A 26535-nucleotide genomic window follows, 5' to 3' on the forward strand; every position below is an offset into this window, starting at 1 on the left:
CTACTACTATTCTATTTCTTGGGAAAGATAAGGATGAAGAAAGTAGCGATATAAATCTTACTTGCTCCTGGAGGCTCTGAGCCAAGGCCTGCTGAAGCTCTTGCTCTTCCCTTTCACGGTCCACATCATACTGCTGAAGCCAATCAACCTCTCCTTGAGGTCCTTCTGGGGTTTTGTTTTCTTTATTCTCATCACAGTCTTTAGTTATCTCAGTAAAACTGGCTGGATCTGAGAAAACAGAACAAAACATAACTGGGAAATCCTAATAAACTGAAATCTCTGGACTAGAGTGACATCTACTGTTCAGAGAGTAATTTACCCCAAACGCACACATAGCTTGCTTGGGATATTCAATTTCATCTTACTACATGTAGACTAGGGTTTCTCTCTCTCAGAACTATTGATATTTTGGGTGGTACATTTTTGTTGTTGTTGGGGGCGGCTGTTCTGTGCATTACAGAATGTTTGGCAACATCCCTGGCCTCTACTTACTAGATGTCAGTACCACCCCTCTCTCTAGTTGTGACAACCAAAAATAGCTAATAATGAGCTTTCCCCATTTATTATAATGTATGTTAAATGAGTGTTTTAGAATTAATAATAAAATAAGCCTTATACATATTCTGAATCAAGAGTTCCATAGTACTGTTGGTGTGGCTCAGTTTGTTGAGCATTATCCCCTGCACCGAGAAGTCGCCAGTATGATTCCCAGTCATGGCACATGTTTAGATTGTGAGCTCAATCCCTGGTAGGGAGCATGCAGGAGGCACAGCTGATGGATGTTTCTTTCTCTCCCCTCCTCTCCCTTCTTCTCTCTCTAAAAAACCCAATAAAATCACATTAAAAAAAGAGTTCCATAAAGTATGTAATAAACATTTCATGTATTGCATAATATATGACAACATATATATTTAGAACATTTGCCCAGGGAGATAAAAAATTAACCATTAATTTCTTTCTGTTCTTTGTAGACCAGGGGTGGGGAAATTCCGGCCTGTGGGCCATATAACTCTTATACATTAGACAGATCCATCTCATACTTCCCATTATTTAGAAGCCATTTGTTGCTATGATGATTTTGAACACAGCTGTGCCTTGTTTAACAGCTATCTTCATTAAACCTACCTGGTTCTGTGACTGTTTTGGGTTTCTCAGTTTCCATAGAGTCTGGATTTTCAGGCATTTCTTGAATATCATCCTCTGCAAATCCGGTATCTGGGCTGCTGGTTGGTTTATCATCATCTTCATGACTCAGGGACGGTGAAGCTTCTCTCTTACTTATCTCTAAAACAGCTGCTAGAAGCTCTTCTTCACTCATTCCATCAAATCCTGAGTTTTCCAATTCAGCCTTATCAGGCTCTATTCTGCATGATTTTGAATCCTGAAGTAGAGAGTTACTTTTAGAGGAAACCTGAATGACTACAAATATAGCAATCTTAGAGTTTAAAGTGAGAAGTTTATTTTATTTCTAAAAAGTTTCCTTTCTTTGATGCTCTGGGTTCAGGTCTCATTCTTTTTGAATAAATGAATAAAATAAAAAATACTTATAAACATATATTAAAAAATAAACACACACACATATATAAAATCAAACAGTTGCACAAGATAATGCAAACTCCTAGAAAAGCTTGTATCTTCAAAGTATTAACTATCATTATGTGTCAAGATAGGAAATACCGTAATGTAGTTATGCTTTCACACACATTATTTAAACTTTTAGTTTATGTGGTTAGTCTGTTGATGTAAAACATTTACTCTGGTTCCATCATATTAAAACCCTTTGCACTCGCTTGCTTTTTTCTCGAGCTGCTACCAATGCTAACCGTGTCGAGTCACACTCGACATCCGAGTGCAAAAGGTTAATAATTAGTACCAAAATAAAGCAAGTAATTATTTCAGGACCAATATGTAAAAGCTTTGAAGGAAGCCCTGCCTGGGTAGCTCAGTTAGAGCACTGTCCCGATATGCCAAGGTTGTGGGTTCAATCTCTGGTTAGGGCACGTACAGGAATCAACCAATGAATGCATAAATAAGTGGAAAAACAAATGGATATTTTTCCTCTCCCTTCCTCTCTCTCTCTAAAAATCAATATATAAAAATTTAAAAATAAAATAAAAGTAGCTTTGAAGCTTTACAGAAGAAAGCAATTTATCTACAACTTTCATTTCTTAAATCTCAGTCCTGTAAACAACCTAAGTGTCTACTGATGAATGAATAAAGAAGATGTAGTATACATACATCTTATTCAGCCATAAAAAAGAAGAAAATCTTTTTTACTCAGGGTCCTGAGTAATTGACATTTTCAACAACATGGATGGCATTATGCTAAGTGAAAAAAGTCAGAGAAAGACAAATACCACAAGGTCTTACTTACTAGTATGTGTGGAATCTAAAACAAACAAACAAACAAAAAATCCAAGCTCATAGATATAGAGAAGATTGGTGATTGCTAGATGAGGGTGGTGTGTGTGTGTGATATATAAAATGGGTGAAGAGGATTGAAAGGTACAAACTTCCAGTTATAAAATAAGTATGTCCTGGGATGTAATGTACAGCATGGTGACTACAGTTAATAATCTTGTATTGCATATTTAAAAATTATTTTTATTGATTTCAGAGAGGGAGAGGGAGAGATAGAAACATAAATGATGAGACAGATCATTGATCAGCTGCCTCCTTCATGCCCCCTAATGGGGATTGAGCTTGCAACCTGGGCACGTGCCCTGACCAGGAATCGAACCCGAGACCCCCTGGTTCATTGTTCGATGATCAACCACTGAGCCATACCAGCCGGGCTGTATTGCATATTAAAAGTTGTGAAGAGAGTCCATTTTAAAAGTTCTCATCACAAGAAAAAAATTCTTTTGGGCCCTAGCTGGTTTGGCTTCGTAGATAAGAGTGTCAGCCTGAGGACTGAAGGGTCCTGAGTTCGATTCCTGTCAAGGGCACATGCCTGGGTTGCAGGCTCTCTCCCCAGAGGGGACATGCAGGAGGCAGCCAATCAGTGATTCTTTCTCATCATTGATGTTTCTATCTCTCACTCCCTCTCCCTTCTGTGAAATCAATAAAAAAATTATTTTGGTAATTATGTATAGTGATGAATAGACTTATTGTGGTAATCATTTCACAATATGTACAAATATCAAGTCCTTATACTGTACACCTGAAATTAATACAATATTATATGTCAATTATATCTCAATTTAAAAAAAGTCTCAATCCAACTTTAAACAGACTGGTTTTGTAGCTACAGAAATCACATTCTAAAACTAGTGTTAGGGACTTTCAGTCAAGATGGCAGTGTAGATAAACTCTGTATTTGCATCCTCCCACAACCACCTGAAACGACAACTAAACTACAGAACAACTATCACTCAGAACCACCTGAAATCTGGCTGAATGGAAGTACTACAACTAGGGAATTAAAGAACAAGTCACATAGACTGATAGGACTTGAGATGTGGAATGGGCTGGTCCCACACCCAGGCGTTACAGATTAAAATTGGGAGGGATATCTCAGCTGCAGAGGTGCCACCTGAGGAGTGAGGGGTCCCAGCCCCACACCAGGCCCTCCAGCTCAGTGGTTTCAGTGCCAGGAAGAGAAGTTGTCATAACGTCAGGCTATAAAAATCAGCTGGGATTGAGGCTGAGGGAGAGGGAGGGCTGCTGGAGTCCCAGGCAGTCTCTTAAAAGGCCCATATGTAGACTTACTCAGATTCACTCCCACTTGGTAGCAGCCTGAAAAACACCAGAGACATACAGGGAGGAACCGAATTGTCTAGCATCAAGGTGAGAGCTTGAGGGATTGGGGGGAACGAAAGGGCAGCTTTCTCCCAGACAGAAATGCTGACAGAGTCCATTGTTCCTTTGATGAGCCCTCCCCACACAGAGCAGGCAGGCAGGCGCCATAACTGAGACTCCATCAACCTGGCTCACACAATTTGCTCTGCCCTGGTTATTCCCTAAGACCCTCCCCCACCAACTTGCAGGCCCACCCAAGCTGTTTCCAGTGGCTTTTCTATATGAATGGCATGTCTTGGCTCATGCTTCAGATTTTCCTAAACTCTCTCAAATATACAACATCTGGCCTCAGTGTGCCCTGTATCTCTCACTAAGTGGCTCTAGGATCAGCGCTATGAATATATACCTATAGATATAAATACATATCTATCAACAATTAAATCTAAATAAACAAACAAGCAGAACAGAAACAGACTCATACATACACAGAATATTTTGATGATTACCAGAAGGGAGGAGGGTTGAGAGGATGGGTGAAAAAGGTGAAGGGATTAAAAATTACAAATTTGTTGTTACAGAACAGTCATGGGGATATAAACTACAGCATAGGGAATAAAGTCAATAATAATCTAATAACTATGTATGGTATCAGATGGGTGCTAGATTTATTGAGACGATCACTTACTAGTAGTAAGCTATGTAATGTCTAATCACTGGGGTGTACACCTGAAACTAATATAATAATGCACATATCAACTGTAATTGAAAAATAAAGAAAATGATTAAAAACCATAACACCTGGTGTTTGAACAGACCCATTAAGTTTATGATCCATCTTGTGTATTAAGTTTGCTGATTATAAAAGGCATTTGTTTGGCTACTAAGAGCTATACAAATCTTTGTCAGATATTCTGATAAGAAATTACTTACCTTTTCCAGATCTTCCTGCTGTTGTTCACAACCTGACATTTCACAGAATCTCTGGCTAAGGGCCACAGAGCGTTTTAGTTCATCTTCACTGTCTGAATCAAGGCTCAAAGCCAATGAACTCTTGGATTTGAAGGGGAAATTCCTGTAATTCAAGGGGAAATAAAAAACTATATAAGACTGATAAACAATGTCCTTGTTATTCTTTTGAAACACATGTACCAAAATAAAACAAAAGCTTTTCCTATATGGAAAATAATATAACAGAAATAAAGATATATCAAAAAGTATACTTAAACATTATTACCTTTGCCCCACTTCAAAAGAGTCATGCTTTGATAATTAGACAGCTTTTATATTATTATGTCAGTAAACCAATCACTTTGTGCCTTTTTTCTTTTAATGATCAGCCCCAAAGAAGTTTGTTATTGTCTTTATAAAGCAAGTACAGTACTGAATGCATGCAAACATAGCAATGAATAAATGTTTTTGACAATAGAGTATGAGAACTAATTTTTGAAATTTTAATTTATGATCCACGTACTTTAAAATTAACAGTAACATTCCACTTATCCACTTATATGTAGGTCAGACATCTGGCAACCTCTACCTTCCAAAATACAGGGATTCAAAAGTAAGAAAAAAGGCTTCTGAGGAAGGCAGCAGTTTCAAAGCCCATGTACTTTACTCTTTAGACAGGGGCCCTTCTTTCCCAGGAAATGATGTATAAAATAATGTAGCAAGTTCATCAAGAAATGAGAGCTAAGAAATGAGAGAGAATAACCACAAATAGGGCAATAAAGAACTATAAGTCATTTAATGTAAAGGCAAACCGTCTTGTAGGATAATGCTGTCTGAGGGCATTATTATATTAATACACAGTGCAATAACTAATACTCATAATGTTGATTCTAAGTCATTACAATATAAATTATCTTCAGTATATTTTACTTAAGAATATAAGGACTTCTGTAAGGTTACAGACTATATAACCACCTAAAATGGTTAAAAATTTTTTAAGATTGATGCTTAAAAAGATAAGCTTTAGTTATATAAAAATTCAGTTATGTGGAATATCAAATATTCTTCAATGATACCAGATAAGTAAGGTGTTACTGTGTTGGCTTCCAAGTGAGCTGAAAATAAATTAAAGGAAAAAGTGGTAAAGGTCAAAGAGCACAAACTTTCTTTGATGGAGGTTAACATAAATTCATATGCAATAATAAAAATATGTAAAATGGAAATTGGAAAAAAGGCAATTAATCTAAAGTGAAAACTGTACATAAACATATAGAATGATGGCACCAAGAAATAAAGGCCACAGTGGAAACCAGGAGAATTGCATAGCAATGTAGATCAAAGAAAAGAGGCAAGTGGTCAGTGATAATCCCAAACATAGTCTTTGGCTGAGAGCAGCCAGGATATCCCTGCACTCCAGCCGGAACACTTGAATAGTCTCCCATTATGTTTTCAAAAGGTTTTTTTAAAATAACTTAGAAATAGCCAATTAACCATCTTTACTTCTCATTTCTGGTTTAATGCTCACCAAGCAAAACTGAACATGTTAAATTTGTTTATCCACATGAATACTTTGCTGAATGAGGCTGACACCTGGCTACCAATATACCAGGGTCAAATGTGATGACAAAGGACACTGTAGAAAATCCAATGGTATTCTGCTTCATAACTCAGCCTCTTTTAAGTTTGATCGGCATGACAGGTCTTCTAGGGCCTAATCATCCTTTATTGACCAACTCTCAAATTTTCATACCAATAGACCCTGGAGAACAGATGACCATGCCAAGTATAATGATGCTCAATGAAACCATCTCTTTCTTGTAACTACAGTGATTTGGTACATAAAGAGTGCATTCCATTAATAGTTACTATATTCACAGAAGGCAGCTTGCCTGTAGTAATGAAAAATATTCATCCTGTAAATGCATCACTTGCTCACTTTCTAAGCAGCCAAGTGGTATTGCTCATTTGTATCTTGAGAACGGGCAAGAGTATTCATATCGGTACCATTTCTAGTCATGTTAGTCATCTGGTTTTAATTGCACTGAAAAATAATTAACAGGAGGAAAAGAAAATAGCAATTCCCAAATGTCATTTTATGGTTATATAAGCCCCCCCAAAGCCCTTAAATAACAAAAATGTCTCTTTTCTAAAAGTATTTTGGGACATCAAATTTTTGGAAAAACTAATTTTAAAGACCAATGACAAGCATTTAGACATTTAGAATTGTCAAATCAGGAACTGTGGTTCTAGTTTAATCACAGAGGAGGTATATTTAAAAAAAGTATTTGCATCTCTTCTTGAACAAACTTTTGGACTTAAGCAAAAAATAAAACATTTGTAAAGCAGGTACATTCCAGTGTGTGTTTGTTTTCTGTCTCCTTTCAGAATAGCTTCAGTTCAGTGTCTAAGACAAGAAGTCCCAGATTGGCTAGCAAAAAGTAAAAAGATATTTTTGTTATCTCCCATGTTATCCTTGAGGGATGATGCTTTACACCAACATGGGTTATTCCAGCCCTTCAATCCTTAAAATTCCTCCTCATCAGTCAATTTCTAGAGAAACAGGATGAAAATATTACATATTAACAGATGATTTTAAATGTTTTAGAACAAAATTTTGAGAAGATCATCTGAAATTGCTTCATTGTTAAAAACTTGTTATACCCCAGATTATAGTTTAAAGCAGAATCAAGGAAATTCCAAAGTACAGTAATACAGAGCAGTTATCATGCAAAAAGAGAAACAATAAAGAAAAGGGGAGGGAATAATTTTGGTATTAGGGTAAGCCAAATCCTTAAAAATACAAATTTTGGGTACATAAGAAATGCAACTCACTTTGAAGGTGTAGAAGGGCTGGTGATGCAGGAATTCACCATTTGAGAGGCTTTCAATGGTCTAGAACTATCAGAAAATTAGAAAATATATAATGTATACAATTATATTATTAAAAATATATATTTAATTTACAAAATGAATTATTCTGAACTATAGACCCTATCTATCCTCTTGAAAAGCAAATAATTATACTACTTTTACTATCAATAGAGGCCAAAGGAGAAAACAAAATACTATCTCTGGCCCAGCTGGTGTGGCTCAGGGGTTGAGCATCAACCTATGAATCAGGAGGTCATGGTTCGATTCCTAGTCAGGGTACATGTCCAGGTTTTAGGCTCGATCCCCAGTAGGGGGTGTGCAGGAGACAGCTGATCAATGATTTTCATTATTAATGTTTCTCTCTCTCTCCCCCTCTCCTTTCCTCTGGGGATATATATATATATTCACACACACACACACACACACACACACACACAACCACACATATACATAAATATATATATTAGAGGCCCGGTACATGACATTCATGCACCTGGGTGGGGGGGCGAGGGGTGTCCCTCAGCCCGGCCTGCGCCGTCTCGCAGTCGGACATCCCCTGAGGGGTCCTTAGCGCTGCAGTGGAGGCAGGAGAGGCTCCTGCCGCAGCCACTGTGCTCGCCAGTCATGAGCCCGCTGGCAAGCCTGGCTTCTGACTGAGTGATGCTCCCCCTGTGGGAGCGCACTGATCACCAGGGGGCAGCTCCTGCATTGAGCATCTGGTCACAGTGATGGTCTTCAGCCATTAGGTTGATTTGCATATTAGCCTTTTATTATATAGGAGATGTGTGTGTGTGTGTGTGTGTGTGTGTAATACTATCTCTGGCCTCTCCTTTTTTTTAAATTTTTTTATTTTCTGGCCTCTCCTTGATCTAATGACCTAAATAAACAGCATTAGAAACAAAGTCAAATGTAAATAAAGTCAAATGTAACGCATATGAAAACAACAACTTGGGAAAAATTATCTTGTCTCAGTTCTTTACTTTTAAGCAATAAAATAGTAATAGCTCTCATTTTTTGAGGACTTACTAGATGTCAGGCACTGGAGTAAGAATGCATGTGTTTCATGGCATTTAATGTTCACAACCACCCGATTATTTTCCCTACAGCTAAGTCAAGGAATTTGTCCAAAGTCTTAAAGCTTTTAAATTAGAGAGTCAGATAGCCTGGTTTCAGGCCTGGTATCATTCATAAAGAGCCTACATTGATAGGTTGATATAGTACTACTGCCAGCCAGAAAGAGTAACAACTCTACCAGCAGAAAGCAGTTGCATCAAGTAAAAAAATTGAACAAAAACAACAAAAAAACACCCCACAAAGCCCACATCTATTCCAAAGAAAGGCCATAAGACAAAATCCAGAAACACTAAGAATCTCTGGAAACATGTTTTATTAGTATATCCGTTAAGGTCTTTAATATATACTTATAAGATGTAGTATACATTTCAATTATTAAACCAAGGAGAAATACATTTTTACAAAACAGTATCAATTCACGTTAGCAAATGTTCATTCACTTTCTGAAATGTCTATTATTCCACTTTACCCAAGAAACCTGGCTTTTCCAGTGTACTAACCATATGACTTTAAGAAAATTACTTAATCTCCTTGGGTCTCCTCTGTAAATTTAAGTGTTTAGACAAAATCTCTAAAGTCCTTTTCAACTCTAAATTTTATGACTCTCTCAAGCTAGAGTCCAAGTATAAAAAGGAACTACATTATATGGTTCCAAAGTAATACAAGTATGCAGAAGAAAGAGCAGTATTCAGAGAAGTCCTAAGGTTTTTCTAGCATTTTATGATGAAGCAAAATTAAAGGTTACTTCTTTTCTCATGTAAAAATTTCTAGGAGCCACTGAAGTTCTTTACTCCCACTGGTAATAATACATTTATGAAGACAAAATCTATTTTTGGGACCCCAGCATCACATTCAATATACTGTTTCCGAAATTTGCATATCCCAAAGAGCCAGAAAGGCTTTTGATAAAAATATTGATTCCCAAGTCCTATCTTAAAACTAATGAAACAGAACTTCTAAGAATCACAGGAGTCAGTATTTTAGTGTTCAGGTGACGCATATGAACATGCAAATTAAGTTTATATTCTTAACATGTATCACACTGTCTTCTAGTGATCTAAAATCGTAAGAGTATTACCTAAAGAGGTAACTTTTCATGAAAGGCAACTAATACTTGGAAAATTTTTGAATAAGCATTTTATTACTTCAATTGATTACAATTACTTCAATCGGGCAGTAATTTAACACAAAATCCCCAAATAAAGCAAAATTAAAATTTCCTCCTTGGTCTGATTTTACCTGGGAGCTGTGTTATCTAGCTTAGTCATTCTTTTGACCAGACACTACAGCCTTTCCACATTATTATTATTTTAAGCTTTTCCACTTTAAAAGCAAAGGCAAAGAAATTCTCTCTTAAGGACTTACATTGCCATATGCGCGCTCCAACCGAGAGTGAAGGGTGGTTTTGTATTTTCAGTGCAATGAGACGACAGTGTCAGGTATCTTGGAATGATGACTTGCTGCCCAATCTTGTTGTTAAGTGAGAGAGTAATATTGAAGCTATATCGCTTCAAATGAAGAATGAGGATCCTGAAAACAGGAGATGACGACATCACTAGTTTGTACATAATAATGGTAGCTGTTATGCGTGAAGAGATCACAGCAACTATTATTCTTTAAATAGCTCTAATTTAAAGAATACATCTGATCAAACTAAAGATTTGGCCAAAGAACATTTACTGAATACCTGCTATGTGCTAGGCATTGTGGTAAGTAGTAAGAATACAAATAAAAATAAAACAGTGGCATTGGGTGGATTTAGGTAAAATACTTATAATGTTCCTAGAAAAACAAAATACACACACAAAAAAACCCACATCAGACAAGAACACTACATTTTTAAATGCTAATATTGATAACCGGGTTAAATTCTTAAATTATTTACTTCAGTGTTATATAGTTTTAAACAATAGGTGTTATATAACCACAGATAATTTTAATTAAAGCATTAAACAGCCCTATGTTGGATGGTAAACACTGGTTTTTGACAAGCTGATTTTTTTTTTCCTTGTTCATCCTTACCTGAGGATATTTTTTCCATTGATTTTTAGAGTGGAAAGGAAGATGAGAGACAGAGAAAGAGAGAAACACTGATGTGAAAGAGACACACTGACTGGTTGCCTACCACACACACCCTGACAGGGGCCGGGGACCGAGCCTGCAACCAAGGTATGTGCCCTTGACCGGAATCGAGTCCAGGACCCTCAAGTCCACAGGCTTACGCTCTAACCATTGTGCAACCGGCTAGGGTAACAAGATGATTTTTGACAAGAAGTAGTCTTATTTCATTAGAACTTTCTCTGAAAAAAGCTAAGACAAATAGAAAAATTTTCTCTAAGTTCTACAAAATTTCATGGCACATCTGGTTTGTGGGTCTGAAAAGGCTTTTAGATCTGTAAGAATACTTTTTTTAATTGTTACTGTGGCAACCTTTCATCTCTAATACAGAACATAATCTTTGCTTGATGGACTAGATATACTTCACAGTGCACAAGAACACTTTAACAAATGAATTTCAGAATTTTTATGGGAATAAACCTCACAAATACTGCAAAAATAATGTCTGATTTATGGAAAATAGTTTCATTTCTTACTATACATATACCTTCATCACAGAAGCCACAAACTGAAAAACCTGTAAATTGAAGTTATCAACTGTATTTTTCTTTTAAAAGTATGCAAGAATTCCTAACCTTCACATTCACAAATTGAGAAAACACAAGGATACAACTGATGTAAAGAAATTGTCTAATTTGCTGACAATTAGAAATGTAAGCATTCAGAGGCCTAACTGCAATACAAAACTAATATCAGATGTCAAATATTTTGACTAACTCGTCAAATAATCATCCTATCTAATAAAGAGGGAATAGGCTAATTGACCACCACACCCTCACAAAGATGGTGGTGCCCATAGCCAATAAGGAGGGAATATGCTAATTGACTGCCATGCCCTCAAAGATGGTGGCACCCATAGCCACAAGATGGCGACGCCCAGTCCCCTCAGCCCCGCTGGGGCAGCAGGCGCATGGCACGGCCGGGCCTGCCCCCTGGTGGGTCCGGCTGCTCTGTGCGCCTGCTTCTGGAGTCCCCGAGTCCCTTCAGTCCCCCAGCCACCCAGTGCCGGCCCAAGGTGCAGGCAAACCTTGGATGGCAGCTGCCCAGCCACCTGAGGCTCAGGTAACTAGGGCCGGCCGAGGCTTGCGCTGCTGGCAGTGGCAGCAGCAGAGGTGGAATGGGGGCGTCGCCTTCCCCTGGTCGCTTAGTGCCTCCCACCCCAGAGGGCTCCTGGACTGTGAGAGGGGCAGGCCGGGCTGAGGGACACCCATCCAGTGCATGAATTTTCATGCACCAGGTCTCTAGTACCAAAATAAAAGGCAATATGAAAGACAGATGATACAGTTAAAAATCACTGATTTACAAAGATGAGGTGGACTAGAAATGAACAGATTTAAAAAAAATTTTTTTAAGTACATTAGATATTTTTATTGATTTCAGAGAGGAAGGGAGGGAGAGATAGAAACATCAATGATGAGAGAGAACCACTGATCAGCTGCCTCCTGCATGCCACCCACCAAGGATTGAGCCTGCAACCCAGTTATGTGTCCTGACCGGGAATCAAACTGTGACCTCCTGGTTCATAGGCTGATGCTCACCTACTGAACTGCACCAGTCAGGCAGATTTGATCAAGATACCAGACCCTTCAAAAATAGTAGTTGATTGGCTTTAATAGTAAAATGAACAAAAGCAAAAAAAGTCCAATATTAAGATTTATGATACAAAAGGCTTCTATTTCATGTAAGTTTGGAATAAATTAACCTTAACATATGTGACCGACCAGAAAGAAAAAAACTAAGGAGATAAATTCCCCTCAGTATTTTTTTCTACCAATTGAAAGACCATATAGTTAGACAGCTAGAAAGAAAATAGATATTCAGCTTCCCAGGTCAAACAAGTATTTTTAATTGTACACCGGTTTCCTTCATTAATGACAGCTGGTAATAATCTTTTGCCTTAATATTTGTCCCTTCCCACCCTCCTGCGTCTAAACACTCACAAATAGCAAAGAACAAATTCTTTGTTATGATTTAGAAAGTCATTTCTTAAAAAAATATCTCATTTTCCAGAAAGGAGCAAAAGAACTAGGCTCTAGGGGCTAAGTTCCAGAAACTCCACAGTCAATTCTTATTATTACAGAAAACGTACCAACCTATAAGAGCCTTTGAATAAAGAAATACACAAATTGCAGAAAAGTACTCTTCCTATTTTATTTTCACACACAGATGTGTCTGTAGCAGATTTTTACTGAAAGTTTGGGATAAGAGAGGGAGGGGCTACAGCACAACAAAGGAAAAATATTATAATTAAATGTTATACATCACTTAATTAAAAAACTACTAGTATTCACTATCATTAGTCCCAAGTTTCACCAGCCAAGTCCTCTCTCTTGTTGCCATCACTTGGGACTCTGAAGTTCCTTCAACATTCCAAACCCTCCTCCTGTCTTCTGCATTGTAGCTTTCTAGCTACCCATTTCATATCTCAGCTCTGCTGACCTTCTTTACCAATTCACTCTGGTAAGCCTCACTTATTCAGTAATATTTGTAAGTACTTTAAAAAAGAAAAAGGAAAGAGCAATTAATTTTACCTGGGTAGCCTGTTAAATTTGTGCCTGACAAGAGCACACTTCCCACTACACTTCTCACAGGAATACTCGATTTCTTCTGCCTATAAAAAGACAAGAAAGAAAAATAAAGCATGAAGTTGAATTAGTATTATCCCATTAAATGCTACTAATTTTCTCTAGTCATACTACTTCAGTGGATTGACAGCTCCGACTAGTTTGTATCTAGAGTCACAAACCTTACTAAATTAAGACCTAATGCTCAAAATATAGTTATAATATCATGCCCTGTTTCAGAATTTCTAATTTCCTTTTTTACAAAGGAAACATCTCTATTTATGATAGTAACTCAATTTATGATTGATTCTACGGTAGCAGATTCTCAACCTTTTCCCCATGAATACATACACAAGAACTACTGCCAAGAGTATATCTAACATTTGGCCATAGCAGAGATAAGATCACCTTCAGGTTAGGCGGAGTTCCTGGTCTGTTAGGTGTAACTCTACCCCTTTCTTATAATGGAACTCAATCTTCTGGTAACAGCCCACTAAGAACAACTGCTCTAAAAGGACCAAAGTTTGGGGTGGATAGCATTACCTAGAGAAAACTGAAACAAGAAATCCTTAAAAAATGGGGATAAAGATACACAGGAAAAGCTTCAAATTCTACGATAATAACAGGAATAGCAAGGAATGATTAAAGTAAAAAGAAAAGCAGAGTATTATCATTGGGTGGAGCTAAATGTTAATCATTTAAAGAACAGAAGTTTTTTAACCTTAGGAAGACAATTCTGCCCATTTGCTACAACAAAACAAGAAACACTATTTTAAAGACAAAGGGTAATCTTGGAAAATTTCCCTCAGTTATAAGGACTGCTACACAACAGGTCCAATTATGCCCCAGATTATCTGTAACAGTATTTCACAGACACAAATATTTATTTACAGCATTAGGTAAATATGACTTCTGTATTGTTTCTAATAGAGTACATACAACCTAAGAAAAGCAAAGAACATTTTTTATTCCTCAGATCTCAGTATACTCACTTATATAGTGTCTCCAATTTTAATCCATATTACCAAATTTTAGCATGTGTCACTTCCTAGGCTTCAAATTAATATTTGCTTACAAATAACTGCTTCTAAGGTTGTTTAAAACACTTCCTGTCGAGTCAAATGTATAATCTACTTAAGCAATCAATCTTCTTCAATGAGTTAACAATTAGGTTTATCAAGCTTTTAAAAATAATTATTTATAAATGTTTCTCATTAGTTTTCCCTCAAGTAATTTTGTCCAAATTCTGCCTTAAAGAAACCAACTTCAAATATAATTACCTATGATATATAAAATTTAGTTATGTAAAAATACCAAAATATATTACTTACCCTAAAGAAAAGATCAAGAGAATCTTGAACTGAACGCAGAGGGAGTGGCTTTTTCCTTCGAGGAAGGTCGATGGAGAGGTCATTAAACTGTTCTCTTTTGGGAATAATCTCTCCACAACTGTAAAAGAAGACAAATCTAAGCATTCAGAAAACTAACTGCAATACAAAATAAATACAGATGTACTTCAGGAACACTGCTCCCCCACTGTATGAACAGGCTATGATTAAGCATAAGAAATATATACATTTAAGACATGTTACTTTAACCCTTATTAAATCACAGGTACCCGACCGGTGTTGGTCAGTGGTTGAACGTCGACCCAAGCACCAAGAGGTCACTAGCTTGATTCCTGGTCAGGGCACATACCCAGGATTGTGATGTAAACTAGTGAAAATGCTAATTTCCAATAAATAAGAAAGATTTTCAGGAAGAAAAAGGTTATCCAGAAAATCAGGTTTCTCCCAAGTTACATATAGTAACAAGATACAATGAAACAGCCCAGTCTACATGGCTCAGTGGTTGAGCATCGAACTATGAACCAGGAGGTCACGGTTCAATTTCCAATCTGGGCACATGCCTCGTTTTCAGGCTCTATCCCAAGTAGGGGATATGCAGGTGGCAGCCGATCAATGACTCTCTCTCATCATTGATGTTTTTCTCTCTCCCTCTCCCTTCTTCTCTGAAATCAATTAAAAAAATTTAAAAAGATACAATGAAACAGTTTGCATAATATGTTTAAGGATAAGGCTATATGTGACTGAATAATTGTGTATAAAGTCATGTATTAAAGTCACAGAATTAATTCTCACTAATATAGGGGCTATAAAGAATTCCACTCTCTCTGAAAAACTATATTCAGATATGTACTACCAATAACTGGAAAATTAATCAAAACAGAACCTTTTGATGTGATATAATGAGCATGGAAATTAATTAAATTTAGAAAGTGAATTTGATTTACTAATGTAAATGTGGTTAAAAAGCATTGCAGAAGTTAAAAATAATTCAAATTTTGGTCTATTTTATAAAAACCCATTTTTAATAAAATCAAATTGGTTCAACAAAATAAGCAATAGCAAGTCTTTTCAGGATAAAAAGAACAAGTATTCCCAGATAACTTGATCTTCCACACAGCCCTAGCCGGTTGGCTCAGTGGATAGTGTTGGCCTGCAGAGTGAAGGGTCCAGGGTTCAATTCTTGTCAAGGGCATATGCCCAGGTTGTGGGCTCAATCCCCAGTAGGGGACGTGCAGCCAATCAATGATTTTTCTCTCATCATTAATGTTTCTATCTCTCTTTCCCTCTCCCTTTCTCTCTGAAATCAATAAAAATATATACATAAATAATAAAAAAATAATAAAACACACACACACAGTAGATCAAAATGAACTGTTAACACTAAAGCATGTGGCAAAATATTTAAGTACTTTTTTAGTTCTCACCCCACCAAGAATTTTTACAGAAAATAGTAACACTAAAAAAAGATGTTTGTATTTTTTTCCCATGACATAGGAAGGAAAATGTGATAAGAATTAAAACCTTCAGAAGAGTTTCAATCACTTGCCATTAAAATTAAAAGGAGCCCTAGCCAGTTTGGCTCAATGGATAGAGCACTGGCCTGCGGACTAAAGGGTCCCAGGTTCGATTCTGGTCAGGGCACATGCCCGGGTTGCAGGCTTGATCCCTAGTAGGGGGTGTACAGGATGCAGCTGATCAATGATTCTCTCTCATCATTGATGTTTCTCTCTCTCTCCCTTCTTCTCTGAAATCAATAAAAATGTATTTTTTAAAAAAAAGAATTAAAAGGAAAAACAGGCTTCTTGGAGACTACTTACGCTTTACAGATAATGGAGTGTTGAACCTCAAACTCCAAATTAGTAATAACAGGGCAAGTGTATATTCTAGTGGCTGAAATATCTGGTGAATTTTCTTCTCCAGGAACAGGTTCAGTCTTCCAAGTTTTATTTAATTTTTCCATATCCTCTTTTAGCTGGTCTAAGCACTGACTTAGAAATTCATGAGCATCCTAAGAAGGTATAACATCTTTAATCAGATCAAAACATTTTTTGTCACAATGATAACTTATCAACATTATGATTTATAAAACTAAGCACTTGGAAGTCAATAACATTATATTAAAAAGTAATAGAGATTTACTCTACATATTTTGTGAATAAGAATAAATGATGAATTTTATATTCTTTTCTATTAGTGAGATTAGCATGAATAATGGAATCACTTCTTACTTCATTTTTTTTTAAAAAAAGGTAATTAAAAAAAAAAAGCCTTTGTTAGGTAAAATACCCCAAGTTCCTTCACTGACATACCACATCTGTATTATCCTATCTAATAAAGAGGGAATATGAAAATTGACTGTTAAGCCATCACAAAGATGGAGGTGCCCATAGACACAAGATGGTGGCACCCAGTTCCCTCAGCCCTGCTCGAGTCCCCCAGTTCTTTCAGCCCAGGGGGTGGGAGCGGCAGGCGCACAGTGTGGCCAGACCCGCCCTCAGCCCCCCAGCAGCCCAGGGCCGGCCTGAGGCGCAGGCAAGCCTTGGATGGCGGCTGCTCAGCTGCCCAGGGCCACCCGAGGCTCAGGTAACCAGGGCCGGCCAAGACTTGCATTATAGGCAGTGGCAGCAGCAGGGGTGTGATGGGGGTGTCGCCTTCCCCTGATCGCCAGGTTGCCTCCCACCCCTGAGGGTTCCTGGACTGTGAGAGGAGGCAGGCCGGGCTGAGGGACCCCCCATCCAGAGCAGGAATTTTTATGCACTGGGAGTCTAGTTAAAATATAATAAATCACAGAAGAGTCACACTGAACCTTTCCAGAAGTTCTCAGGTTCTCCAACCTGTAATGAACACAACCTACATATACAAATCTCACTTTAAAGTAAAAATGAGGTAACACACTAAGATCATTTCAATTTCCACTACCTCTAAAGTGGCTAAAAACAACTGGTACTCACATTCTGCATATAACCAGAGAATCTCTCTGCTGTAGCAGAAATGGCATTTTTAACCTTCTTGAGTAAATCCTTTTTGGTCTCTGAATTACAGATATCTTTTTTTACAAGCAAATGTGCAAAGCGTCTGGTAAAACAAAAGAGACCAGTTTAGCATGTTTTACAAAACACTGAATGGTATAATATTTTAAAGACTATTAACATGGTACATAACAGAATTTTAAGTGTCTAAAACTTCATTATTCTATAATCAATAAGGTAAAAGTTTATTCAGTAAGTATGTAAACAGTTACCTGATAAGTGCATTGTGTGGAATTTTCTTCCATGGGATACCTTGCTTAAGCAGATCATTTGCAAATGACTGGAGTGAAAATAGGGACTGTAAAATAGCATTCATATAGCAAGTATTTCCCAAGTTGGAGAAGCTGAAAAGGAAAGAAATAATACTTTTTAAGACAATGGTAGTTCCTGAAGTATGTTCATTAGAGCATGGGTTCTCCAGAATAGCATGCATCAGAATCACCTAGAGGGCTTATTAAAATACATACAGCTGGGTCAACCCCATCTCCAGAGTTTGATTCTGGAAAAAAAGGTGCAAAAATATGCATTTCTAGTAGGATCTATTGATGTTGTGATACTGCTGGTCTGGGACCACACTATGAGAACCACTGCATTATCCTCTCTAATAAAAGAGTAATATGCAAATTAACCATCACTCTGCTACATAAGCCACGCCCACCAGCCTATCAGAGCGAGTATGCAAATTAACCACAACCAAGATGGCTACCAGAAGGGAGGCTTGGGTTTCCCCGGCAACAGAGGAAGCCAAGCTTTCCACACACTCTGGCGGGCCCAGGCCTCCACTCAAGGATACAAAGTTTCAATTACAGAAGGTAAACGAATCCAAATAGAAACGGCTGCCGGCCACAGAGCGAGCAGGAGGCTTGGCTCCACTCCAGGCTACAAAGTTTCAATTGTAGAAGGTAAATAAATTCCAGATACCAGGACCTCTGCTTGGGTCGCCAGGGGCGTGGCTGGCCTGCAAACCACCACAGGCCCCTTGCCCAGGCCTCTCCACGCCCCAAGGGAGCCCCCATCCTGATCCAGGACACCCTTCAGGGCAAACCAGCTGGCCCCCACCCGTGTACCAGACCTCTATCCTATCTAATAAAAGAGTAATATGCAGATTGACCATCACTCCAACACACAAGATCAAGATAGCTACCCCTATGTGGTCAAAGATCCTGCCCCCATGTGGACACAAGATGGCCACCACAAGATGGCCAGCAGGGGAGGGCAGTTGGGAGGAACCAGGCCTGCAAGGGAAGGCAGTTGAGAGGGACCAGGCCTGCAAGGGAGGGCAGTTGGAGGCGATCAACCCTGTAGAGGAGGGTAGTTAGGGGTGACCAGGCCAGCAGAGGAGGGAAGTTGGGGGCAAACAGACTGGCAGGGGAGCAGTTAGACATCAATCAGGATGTCATGGGAGTGGTTATGGGGTGATCAGGCTGGCAGGCAGAAGCGGTTACGGGCAATCAGGAAGGCAGGCAGGCGAGCATTTGGGAGCCAGCAGTCCTGGATTGTCAGAGGGATGTCCGGTGGGATCAGGCCTAAACGGGCAGTCGGACATCCCTCGAGGGGTCCCAGATTGGAGAGGGTGCAGGCTGGGCTGAGGGAAATCCCCCCGCCCCCATGCATGAATTTCGTGCACCGGGCCTCTAGTCCTACATAATAAAAGTCTAATATGCAAATTGACCAAATAGCAGAAAGACCGGCTGCTATGATGCACACTGACCACTAGGGGACAGATGCTCAAGGCAGGAGCTGCCTGCAGGCCCCATTCTGTGGCGGCAGTAGGGGGCGGGGCTGGTGAGTGGCAGCGCCAGGCAGCCAGCCAAGGCAGGTGCCAGCGGTAGCCCCCTGATCACCCCACCAGTCGTCCCTGATTGCCGGCCAGGCCTAGGGACCCTAACTCTGCATGAATTTTGTGCACGAGGCCTCTAGTAACATTATAACAACTTAAACATTTTCAAATGAAAGCTAACAGGGGCTGGGGACTTACCCAAATTGCTATTTGTTCTTAGTAGGACCACTGGGTCATAGAATACAAAAGTAGGACAAAAGTAAGTTTAGAGTTGTGAGTAAACAAGTTTATCATTGTATTATTTTCCATACGAACTGTAAACCTACTTTTGTCCCACTCTATATAAGTTGTGTTTAGCTTTAATGATTACTACCAAACCCTTTTCCAAAGTACCTATTTTTAAAAAACTTTTATTTATAAATATTCTCAAACTTTTAGGAAAGTTGCACACGAATATTCTTTATCTAGATTCACCAATTGTTAATCTTTTGCACTATATGCTCTAACATTTCATACCTCTGTGTTTTATTTTCCTGAACCATTTGTAAGTTGCAGAAATCATACCCCTTTAGCTCTAAATACTTCAAGATGCATTTCTTAAGAACAAAAACATACTACAGTTGAATCACTTTATAAAAAGAAAGCAAAAGGAAAGAATTTACCTACCCCTGCAGTTGCTGTTGGTGAGAGGAAAGGGGCACTCTTGGTTTGTTCCAGCCAGTATAATCTTGATTACATCTCAATTTTTTAACAGAAAGAGGAGCTGGCTGAGGAAGAAATCCCAAACTTCTTTTGGCAGAGGGAGTTTGGCTTGAAATGTTAGTCCTATAAAAAGAATAAAAAATAAAGAAGCAAAACCGTTTTTAAAATACCACCCTCCCCCCGCCCAAGTAGATTCAGAGAAGTCATATTTGAGAAAAAAAATCTAAATTTGGGGAAATACCAGTAATAATGATCATTTGAGGAAAAAGTCCACAAATTCCAAGACTGATAGAGAGCTGAAGAAGCATATAATACTTAACCTACAATCAAAATAATCCAAGTCAATGGCTTAAGAAACAGTATAAATATAGTGTTATTTTTTTATTCACTTTTACCACTTAATGGATATCATACATTAGTTTGCCTAGTCTGAAAACATTTGGACAGTTAACTTTTTCCACTATTACAAAAAATGATACAACCAGTATTCTTACCCAATCTCCTCAGAACTTCTTCCAGTTTATATGCTGAGAAGTGAAAATATTAGTATTTTTAAATTTTCCTAGTGTGATTTTTTTCAAAAAGACTGTACCAACTTATAGTTCCAACAGTAGAGATTTCCATTTCTTCACATGGTCTCCATTACATTATTATCAATTTAATGAGTGACACATGATCTCTCGTTATTTTATTTTCCTGATTACTACTGAAGTTGAATATATTTTTATAATTGTTTACTCTTCTCTAAATTTCTTTTTGTGCACCCTTGGGTTTTATATTGGGTTCTTAAAGATTTGTAGTTTTTTACACATTCTATGTTCTTCTAGTCCTTTGTCTATTATTATAAGTTTCAGGTTTTTGCATAGTCAAATTTATCATTTTTCTTTTATAGTTTCAAATTATGTGTCTTGTTTAAGACTCATTCTGTAGCATAAGGTCATAGAAATGTTTTCCAATATTTTCATTAAAAGTTTTAACACCTGTTTTCCCTCCTATTTAGGTCTTTAATCTGCTTGGATGTTTATTTACTTGTATGTTGTAAAGTAGGAATATGATTTGCTTTTTTTAATAAGGAAAAACTGATTGTCTCCAAATGACTTATTGTCTGGCTAGGCCACCTGTTAGCCACTGTTTGTTTGTTTTTTTTAATATATTTTATTGACTTTTTACAGAGAGGAAGAGAGAGGGATAGAGAGTTAGAAACATCGATGAGAGAGAAACACCGATCAGCCGCCTCCTGCACACCCCCCACTGAGGATGTGCCTGCAACCAAGGTACATGCCCTTGACCGGAATCGAACCCGGGACCCCTGAGTATGCAGGCTGACACTCTATCCACTGAGCCAAACCGGCTTCGGTCACTGTTTGGTTTTATTGTAAAAAAAAAAAATGAAAAAAAAAATGTGTACCTTAGTCAGTTTGGCTCAGTGGATAAAGCCTGAGGACTGAAAGGTCCGGGTTTGATACCCATTAAGGGCATGTACTTCAGTTGCAGGCTCCTGACCCCCAACCTGGGCCCTGGTCAGGGCGTTTGCAGGAGGCAACCAATTGATGTGTTTCTCTCAGATCGATATTTCTCTGTCTTTCCCTCTCCCACTCTCTCTAAAAAGCAAAGAAAAATACCATTGGGTGAGGATTAAAAAACAAAACAAACGTGAAATAGAATACTTTACAAAAAAGTGTATAAAAATGAAATGTGTACCACTGTGTCAATTGCGAGGGAAGTTGCATGTGTTTGGGGACAGGAGGTTTATAAGAACACTCTGCACTTTTTGCTCAATTTTATTATGAACCTAAAACTACTAAAAAAAAAAATAAGGTTTATTAATTTTTTAAAAAGTGAAATGTAGAGCTCAACAATTTTAAAAATTTTACTGATTTCAGAGAGGAAAGAAGGGGAGATGGGAAAATCAATGATGAGAGAGAATCATTGGTAGGCTGCCTCCTGCACACCCCACACTGGGGATAAACCCCACAACCCCACAGCACCCCTCACTGGGAATCGAACCATGACCTTCTGGTTCATAGGTCGACATTCAACCACTGAGCCACGCTGGCTGGGCGAGCTTAGCAATCTTTATAAAGTAAATAGCTATGTAACAATCATTCATGTCAAAATACCCTAAATGCCTCTTCCCAAACACAACCCTATTCCTCTACCCTAAAAGTTATCACTAACTACTTCAGTTTATCCTTTCAATGCACTCCTAAATACTGTAGTTTGGACAATGCAAGGTGTATGTTTCCATTCTTTATCTCTCAACCTTTCTGCATCTTTCATTGCAGTTGTTTCTTTTTAAAATAGCAAATAGATTATTCCTCCTTAAAAATCCAGTTTAGCCCTCCCTGGTTTGGCTCAGTGGATGGAGCGTCTGCCTGCAGACTGAAGGGTCCCGGGTTCGATTCCAGTCAAGGGCACATGCCCCAGTTGCGGGCTTGATCTCCAGTGGGAGCGTGCAGGAGGCAGCTGATCAGTGATTCTCTCTCACCATTGATGTTTCTATCTCTATCCCCCTTTCCCTTCCTTTCTGAAATCAATAAAGACATATTTTTTTTAAAAATCCAGTTTTATAATATACTTGCTGATTTGGGTTAATAACTGTTTTAATATCCTTGCCTACTAATTCTATTATCTGTATAATTTCTGAGTCAGTATTTACTCATTTTTCTCTTCCTTATGAGTTGTGTTTTCCTGTTTATTAGTATATCTAGTAATGTTTTCTCAGGTGGCAGACATTGTGCACTTTATTTTGCTGGGTGCTGGATATTTTAGACTTCTATAAACATTCTTTTTGTTGGTGTTGTTAATCTTCACCTGAGGATATTTTTTCCATTGATTTTTATTTTTTATTTTTTAAAATATATTTTATTGATTTTTACAGAGAGGAAGGGAGAGGGATAGAGAGTTAGAAACAGCGATGAGAGAGCAACATCGATCAGCTGCCTCCTGCACACTCCCTACTGGGTATGTGCCTGCAACCAAGGTACATGCCCTTGACTGAAATCGAATCTGGGACCCTTGAGTCCACAGACCGATGCTCTATCCACTGAGCCAAACCGGTTAGGGCTTTTTCCATTGATTTTTAGAGAGTTCAGGAAATGGAGCTAAGAGAGGGAGGCAGAAGGGGGTAGGGGGAGAGAGAGAGAGGAAGAAAAACAATGTGATACACATTGATTGGTTGCCTCCTGCACACACCCCAATTAGTGCAGGGGATTGAACCTGCAACCCAAGTACGTGTCCCTGACCAGGAATTGAACCAGCCACACTCCAGTGTCCAGGACTATAAACATTCTTGAATTTCGTTCTGGGATGTGGTTAAGCTACCGGGAAACAGTTTGATCTTTTGGGGCTTTGCTTTTAAGGTTTGTTATATGGGACCAGAGCAGCAATTAGTCTAGGGATAGTTTTCATCACTAATAAGGTAAAACCTTTCTTAGCATTCAAACTGCTATTTAGAATAGGAACTATGCCTGGCTTTATGTGAACTCCCTAGTATTGTTCCCTTGATCCTCTTAGGTAGTTCTTTCTCTAGCCTTGGCTAGATTTCTCACCTGCATAAGATGATTGGCACCCAACTGAATACTCAAGGTGGATCCTCTGCAGATCTCTGCAAGTCTTTCTCTGTACAGCTTTGCCCTCTGGTACCCTGTGAATTCTAGGTGCTTTGACCTTTCTGGATTCTTAGCTCCATTTCCTGAACTCAGGAAGAGCACAGGGCTCTGCCTAATTCCCCCTCTGTGTGGCAGCCTGAGAACTTTTCTCTAGAAACAAAGCTGGAGCAGTCATAAGGCTAATTTTGTTTGTTTCCCATCTCTCAGAGATCAATATACTTCACTGCCTCATTTCCAACATCTTAAAATCCATTGTTTCATATGATTTGTTCTGGTTCTTAATTGTTTCATGAAGGAGGATAGTCTGGTTCCTGTTACTCCACCTTGGCCAGAAAAGGAAGTCATCTTTAACTGTTTAATATGTCTAACTTAACTGTGGCCTCTTCTCAAATAAGAAAAGGAACTTAAAACATTTTAATTTCCCTGTATTCTTCCCCACTTCTGTATTTCCTCTTACTAATATTTTATGAATAACCCTGAAAGAATACTAAAGTACTTGCCCTCTGGAAAGAGGAAAGGTACAACTAGAAGTTAGGAAACAAAGGGAGATTTACCATTTACTTTTCACTGTATGCACTCTACAACTTTTAAGTTTCTACTATATGTATTTATTAGTTATACAAAAGAATAAATCTTAAAAGTATTTTGATGTTAAAATTCACTTTTAAAATTATTTTGCTCAATAATATTTCTCACTTTCACTCCTTCTGTTCAGTTTTCTTTTTGCTGAATAAATTCTCTTTGTATTATCTAAAAATAGCATTACTTGTCTGCATTCTTCAATTACAATTTAGCTGGATATACTGGTAGAATTATTTGATGCTATTACTTCAGTGTCTTCTGTTCCCATAGTTGCTAATGTCAGTCTGTTTTACCTTCATAGATAACATTTTCTTCTGGTAGCTTTTAAAATTTCTTTATCCATCATATTCTACAATGTGAATTTTTATTTTTTTAATATTTGCTGTTAGCATTTGTTGAGGTAGTTTCTCCATGTGTGGACTTTCATCATTTTCATCTATAATGTCTTTGACAAATCCCTTACTTTTATTCTTCTTAGTCTTCTTCTTCCCTCCCCTCCCACCCAAATGCTATTAAGACATGGAAGATAGACTATGGAGACCAACATAAGTCTCTTAATTTCATTTACATTCATCATCTCTTCTCTGGTGCATTCCATGATCATGCCTGACCTACTTAGTAGTTGCCTTGGTCTGGACCTCTAATTTGTGTAGGACTTTGTTAGGGGTTCAGAATTCTTGCCCTATGAAGGTAACACTAAAGCAGATACTAATCACTGCAATTTCCATTTCTGTGTATTTTCTCTCTGCCCAAGGAGCATCAGGCAAGCAGCACATTTATGGTTTTGTTTTGGCTTACTAGAGAGCAGTTGCAGATACCCACCTTCATGTAGCTTCATATAAGAAACCAAGTTCTGGTCTGGGGTCTTGTTCAGTTTCCAACCTCATGTTAATTTTGAAGACCCAACTGTAAATACTTGACTCTTATCTATGTTTTCCATGTGTCTTATGGAGTCAGCCTTTACTCAATATTAGTTTTCTCACTAATCTGGAAATTTTTACCTTATTTTTTGAATGCAGCTTTGCATTTTAAAAAATCACTCCCCCCAATCATTGCTATGTGCAATGAAATGCGTATTCTATTACTTTGAGAAGAATTTGTATTGTATTAATAAATCATTTATAAACCAAATGTAGGTGTTTTTTAAAAGTTAAGATTTCCTTACGATCCTTCTAATAAACAGAAATAAGCCAAGCTTCCTCTCCCTTAAATTCAAATGACTTAGTTACCAGTGCATTCATAAAGTGCTTGACAGATACCACCCAAAGTCATATATACCTAAACTAGAGGCCTGGTGCACAAATTCCTGCACCAGTGGGGTACCTCGGCCTGGCCTGCAGGATCGGGCCAAAACTGGCTCTCCAACATCCCCTGAGGGATCCTGGATTGCAAAGGGTGCAAGTCAGGCCAAGGGACCCCACCGGTGCACGATTGGGGCCAGGGAGGGACGTGGGAGGTTGGCCAGCCGGGGAGGTACTATGGGAGGGCTCCAGGGCATGTCTGGCCCATCTTGCTCAGTCACAATCAGCCAGACCCCAGCAGCAAGCTAACTTACCAGTGGGAGTGTCTGCCCCCTGGTGGTCAGTGCACGTGATAGAGAGCAATTGAGTAGCCTTAGCATATCATTAGCATATTACGCTTCAATTGGTTGAATGGCCGACCAGACGACTGAACACTTAGCATATTAGGCTTTTATGATACGGAATATACATTATCAAATTCTTTACTTAAAAAAAAAATTCTTTTCTTCACCTTAATCATTTTCTATAAATAATCAAGATGTTTTTTACCACTTTGAATTTCCAGTAAAAACCAAAACATGACTTAATAGGTCACTCACTATATACCATATTTATTATACAACACCATTTCCGTCACTTTTTACATTTACCATTGCTCCTCTGTGCTACATTCTGTAATCACACCTTCCTGCCAAGCGTTTAGCAGTTGTCTTATATACTTATATCCAATAAATTTCAAAAAATGTAATCTACAGCTATTGACCACAATTAAACTTTTGACTAGCCTTTTCCAATAATGTAAAACTTGTTTTTTAAAAAGAAAATGCCTTAACTTTTGGTAGGTACCTTAAAAAATACACAGGCAACAAAGGCAGTATATTGAGATCTTAATATTTTCATAATTTAGGATGATGGAGAATTCACT

The 26535-nt window shown here is 38.2% G+C and overlaps 1 protein-coding gene across 4 annotated transcripts in view; it reads right to left on the reverse strand.

Moving 5' to 3' along the window:
- Positions 1–26535, reverse strand: part of USP37 (ubiquitin specific peptidase 37) — a 68902-nt gene that overhangs the window by 16003 nt on the left and 26364 nt on the right. For 3 of the 4 annotated variants that reach the window (XM_079782536.1, XM_079782535.1, XM_079782538.1), the window contains exons 10-20: positions 20141–20299; positions 17907–18038; positions 17617–17740; positions 16483–16673; positions 14648–14765; positions 13284–13363; positions 10000–10164; positions 7522–7587; positions 4672–4813; positions 1126–1381; positions 62–228 (exon numbers count right to left, since the gene is read on the reverse strand). In XM_079782536.1, coding sequence (XP_079638662.1) covers positions 62–228; positions 1126–1381; positions 4672–4813; positions 7522–7587; positions 10000–10164; positions 13284–13363; positions 14648–14765; positions 16483–16673; positions 17617–17740; positions 17907–18038; positions 20141–20299 — 1600 coding nt within the window. The remainder of the gene's footprint in view (positions 1–61; positions 229–1125; positions 1382–4671; positions 4814–7521; positions 7588–9999; positions 10165–13283; positions 13364–14647; positions 14766–16482; positions 16674–17616; positions 17741–17906; positions 18039–20140; positions 20300–26535) is intronic. The other variant, XM_079782537.1, reaches the window with a different exon arrangement.

This window comes from Cnephaeus nilssonii (assembly GCF_951640355.1).
Source record: "Cnephaeus nilssonii genome assembly, chromosome: 10".
NCBI classification, from domain to species: domain Eukaryota; kingdom Metazoa; phylum Chordata; class Mammalia; order Chiroptera; family Vespertilionidae; genus Cnephaeus; species Cnephaeus nilssonii.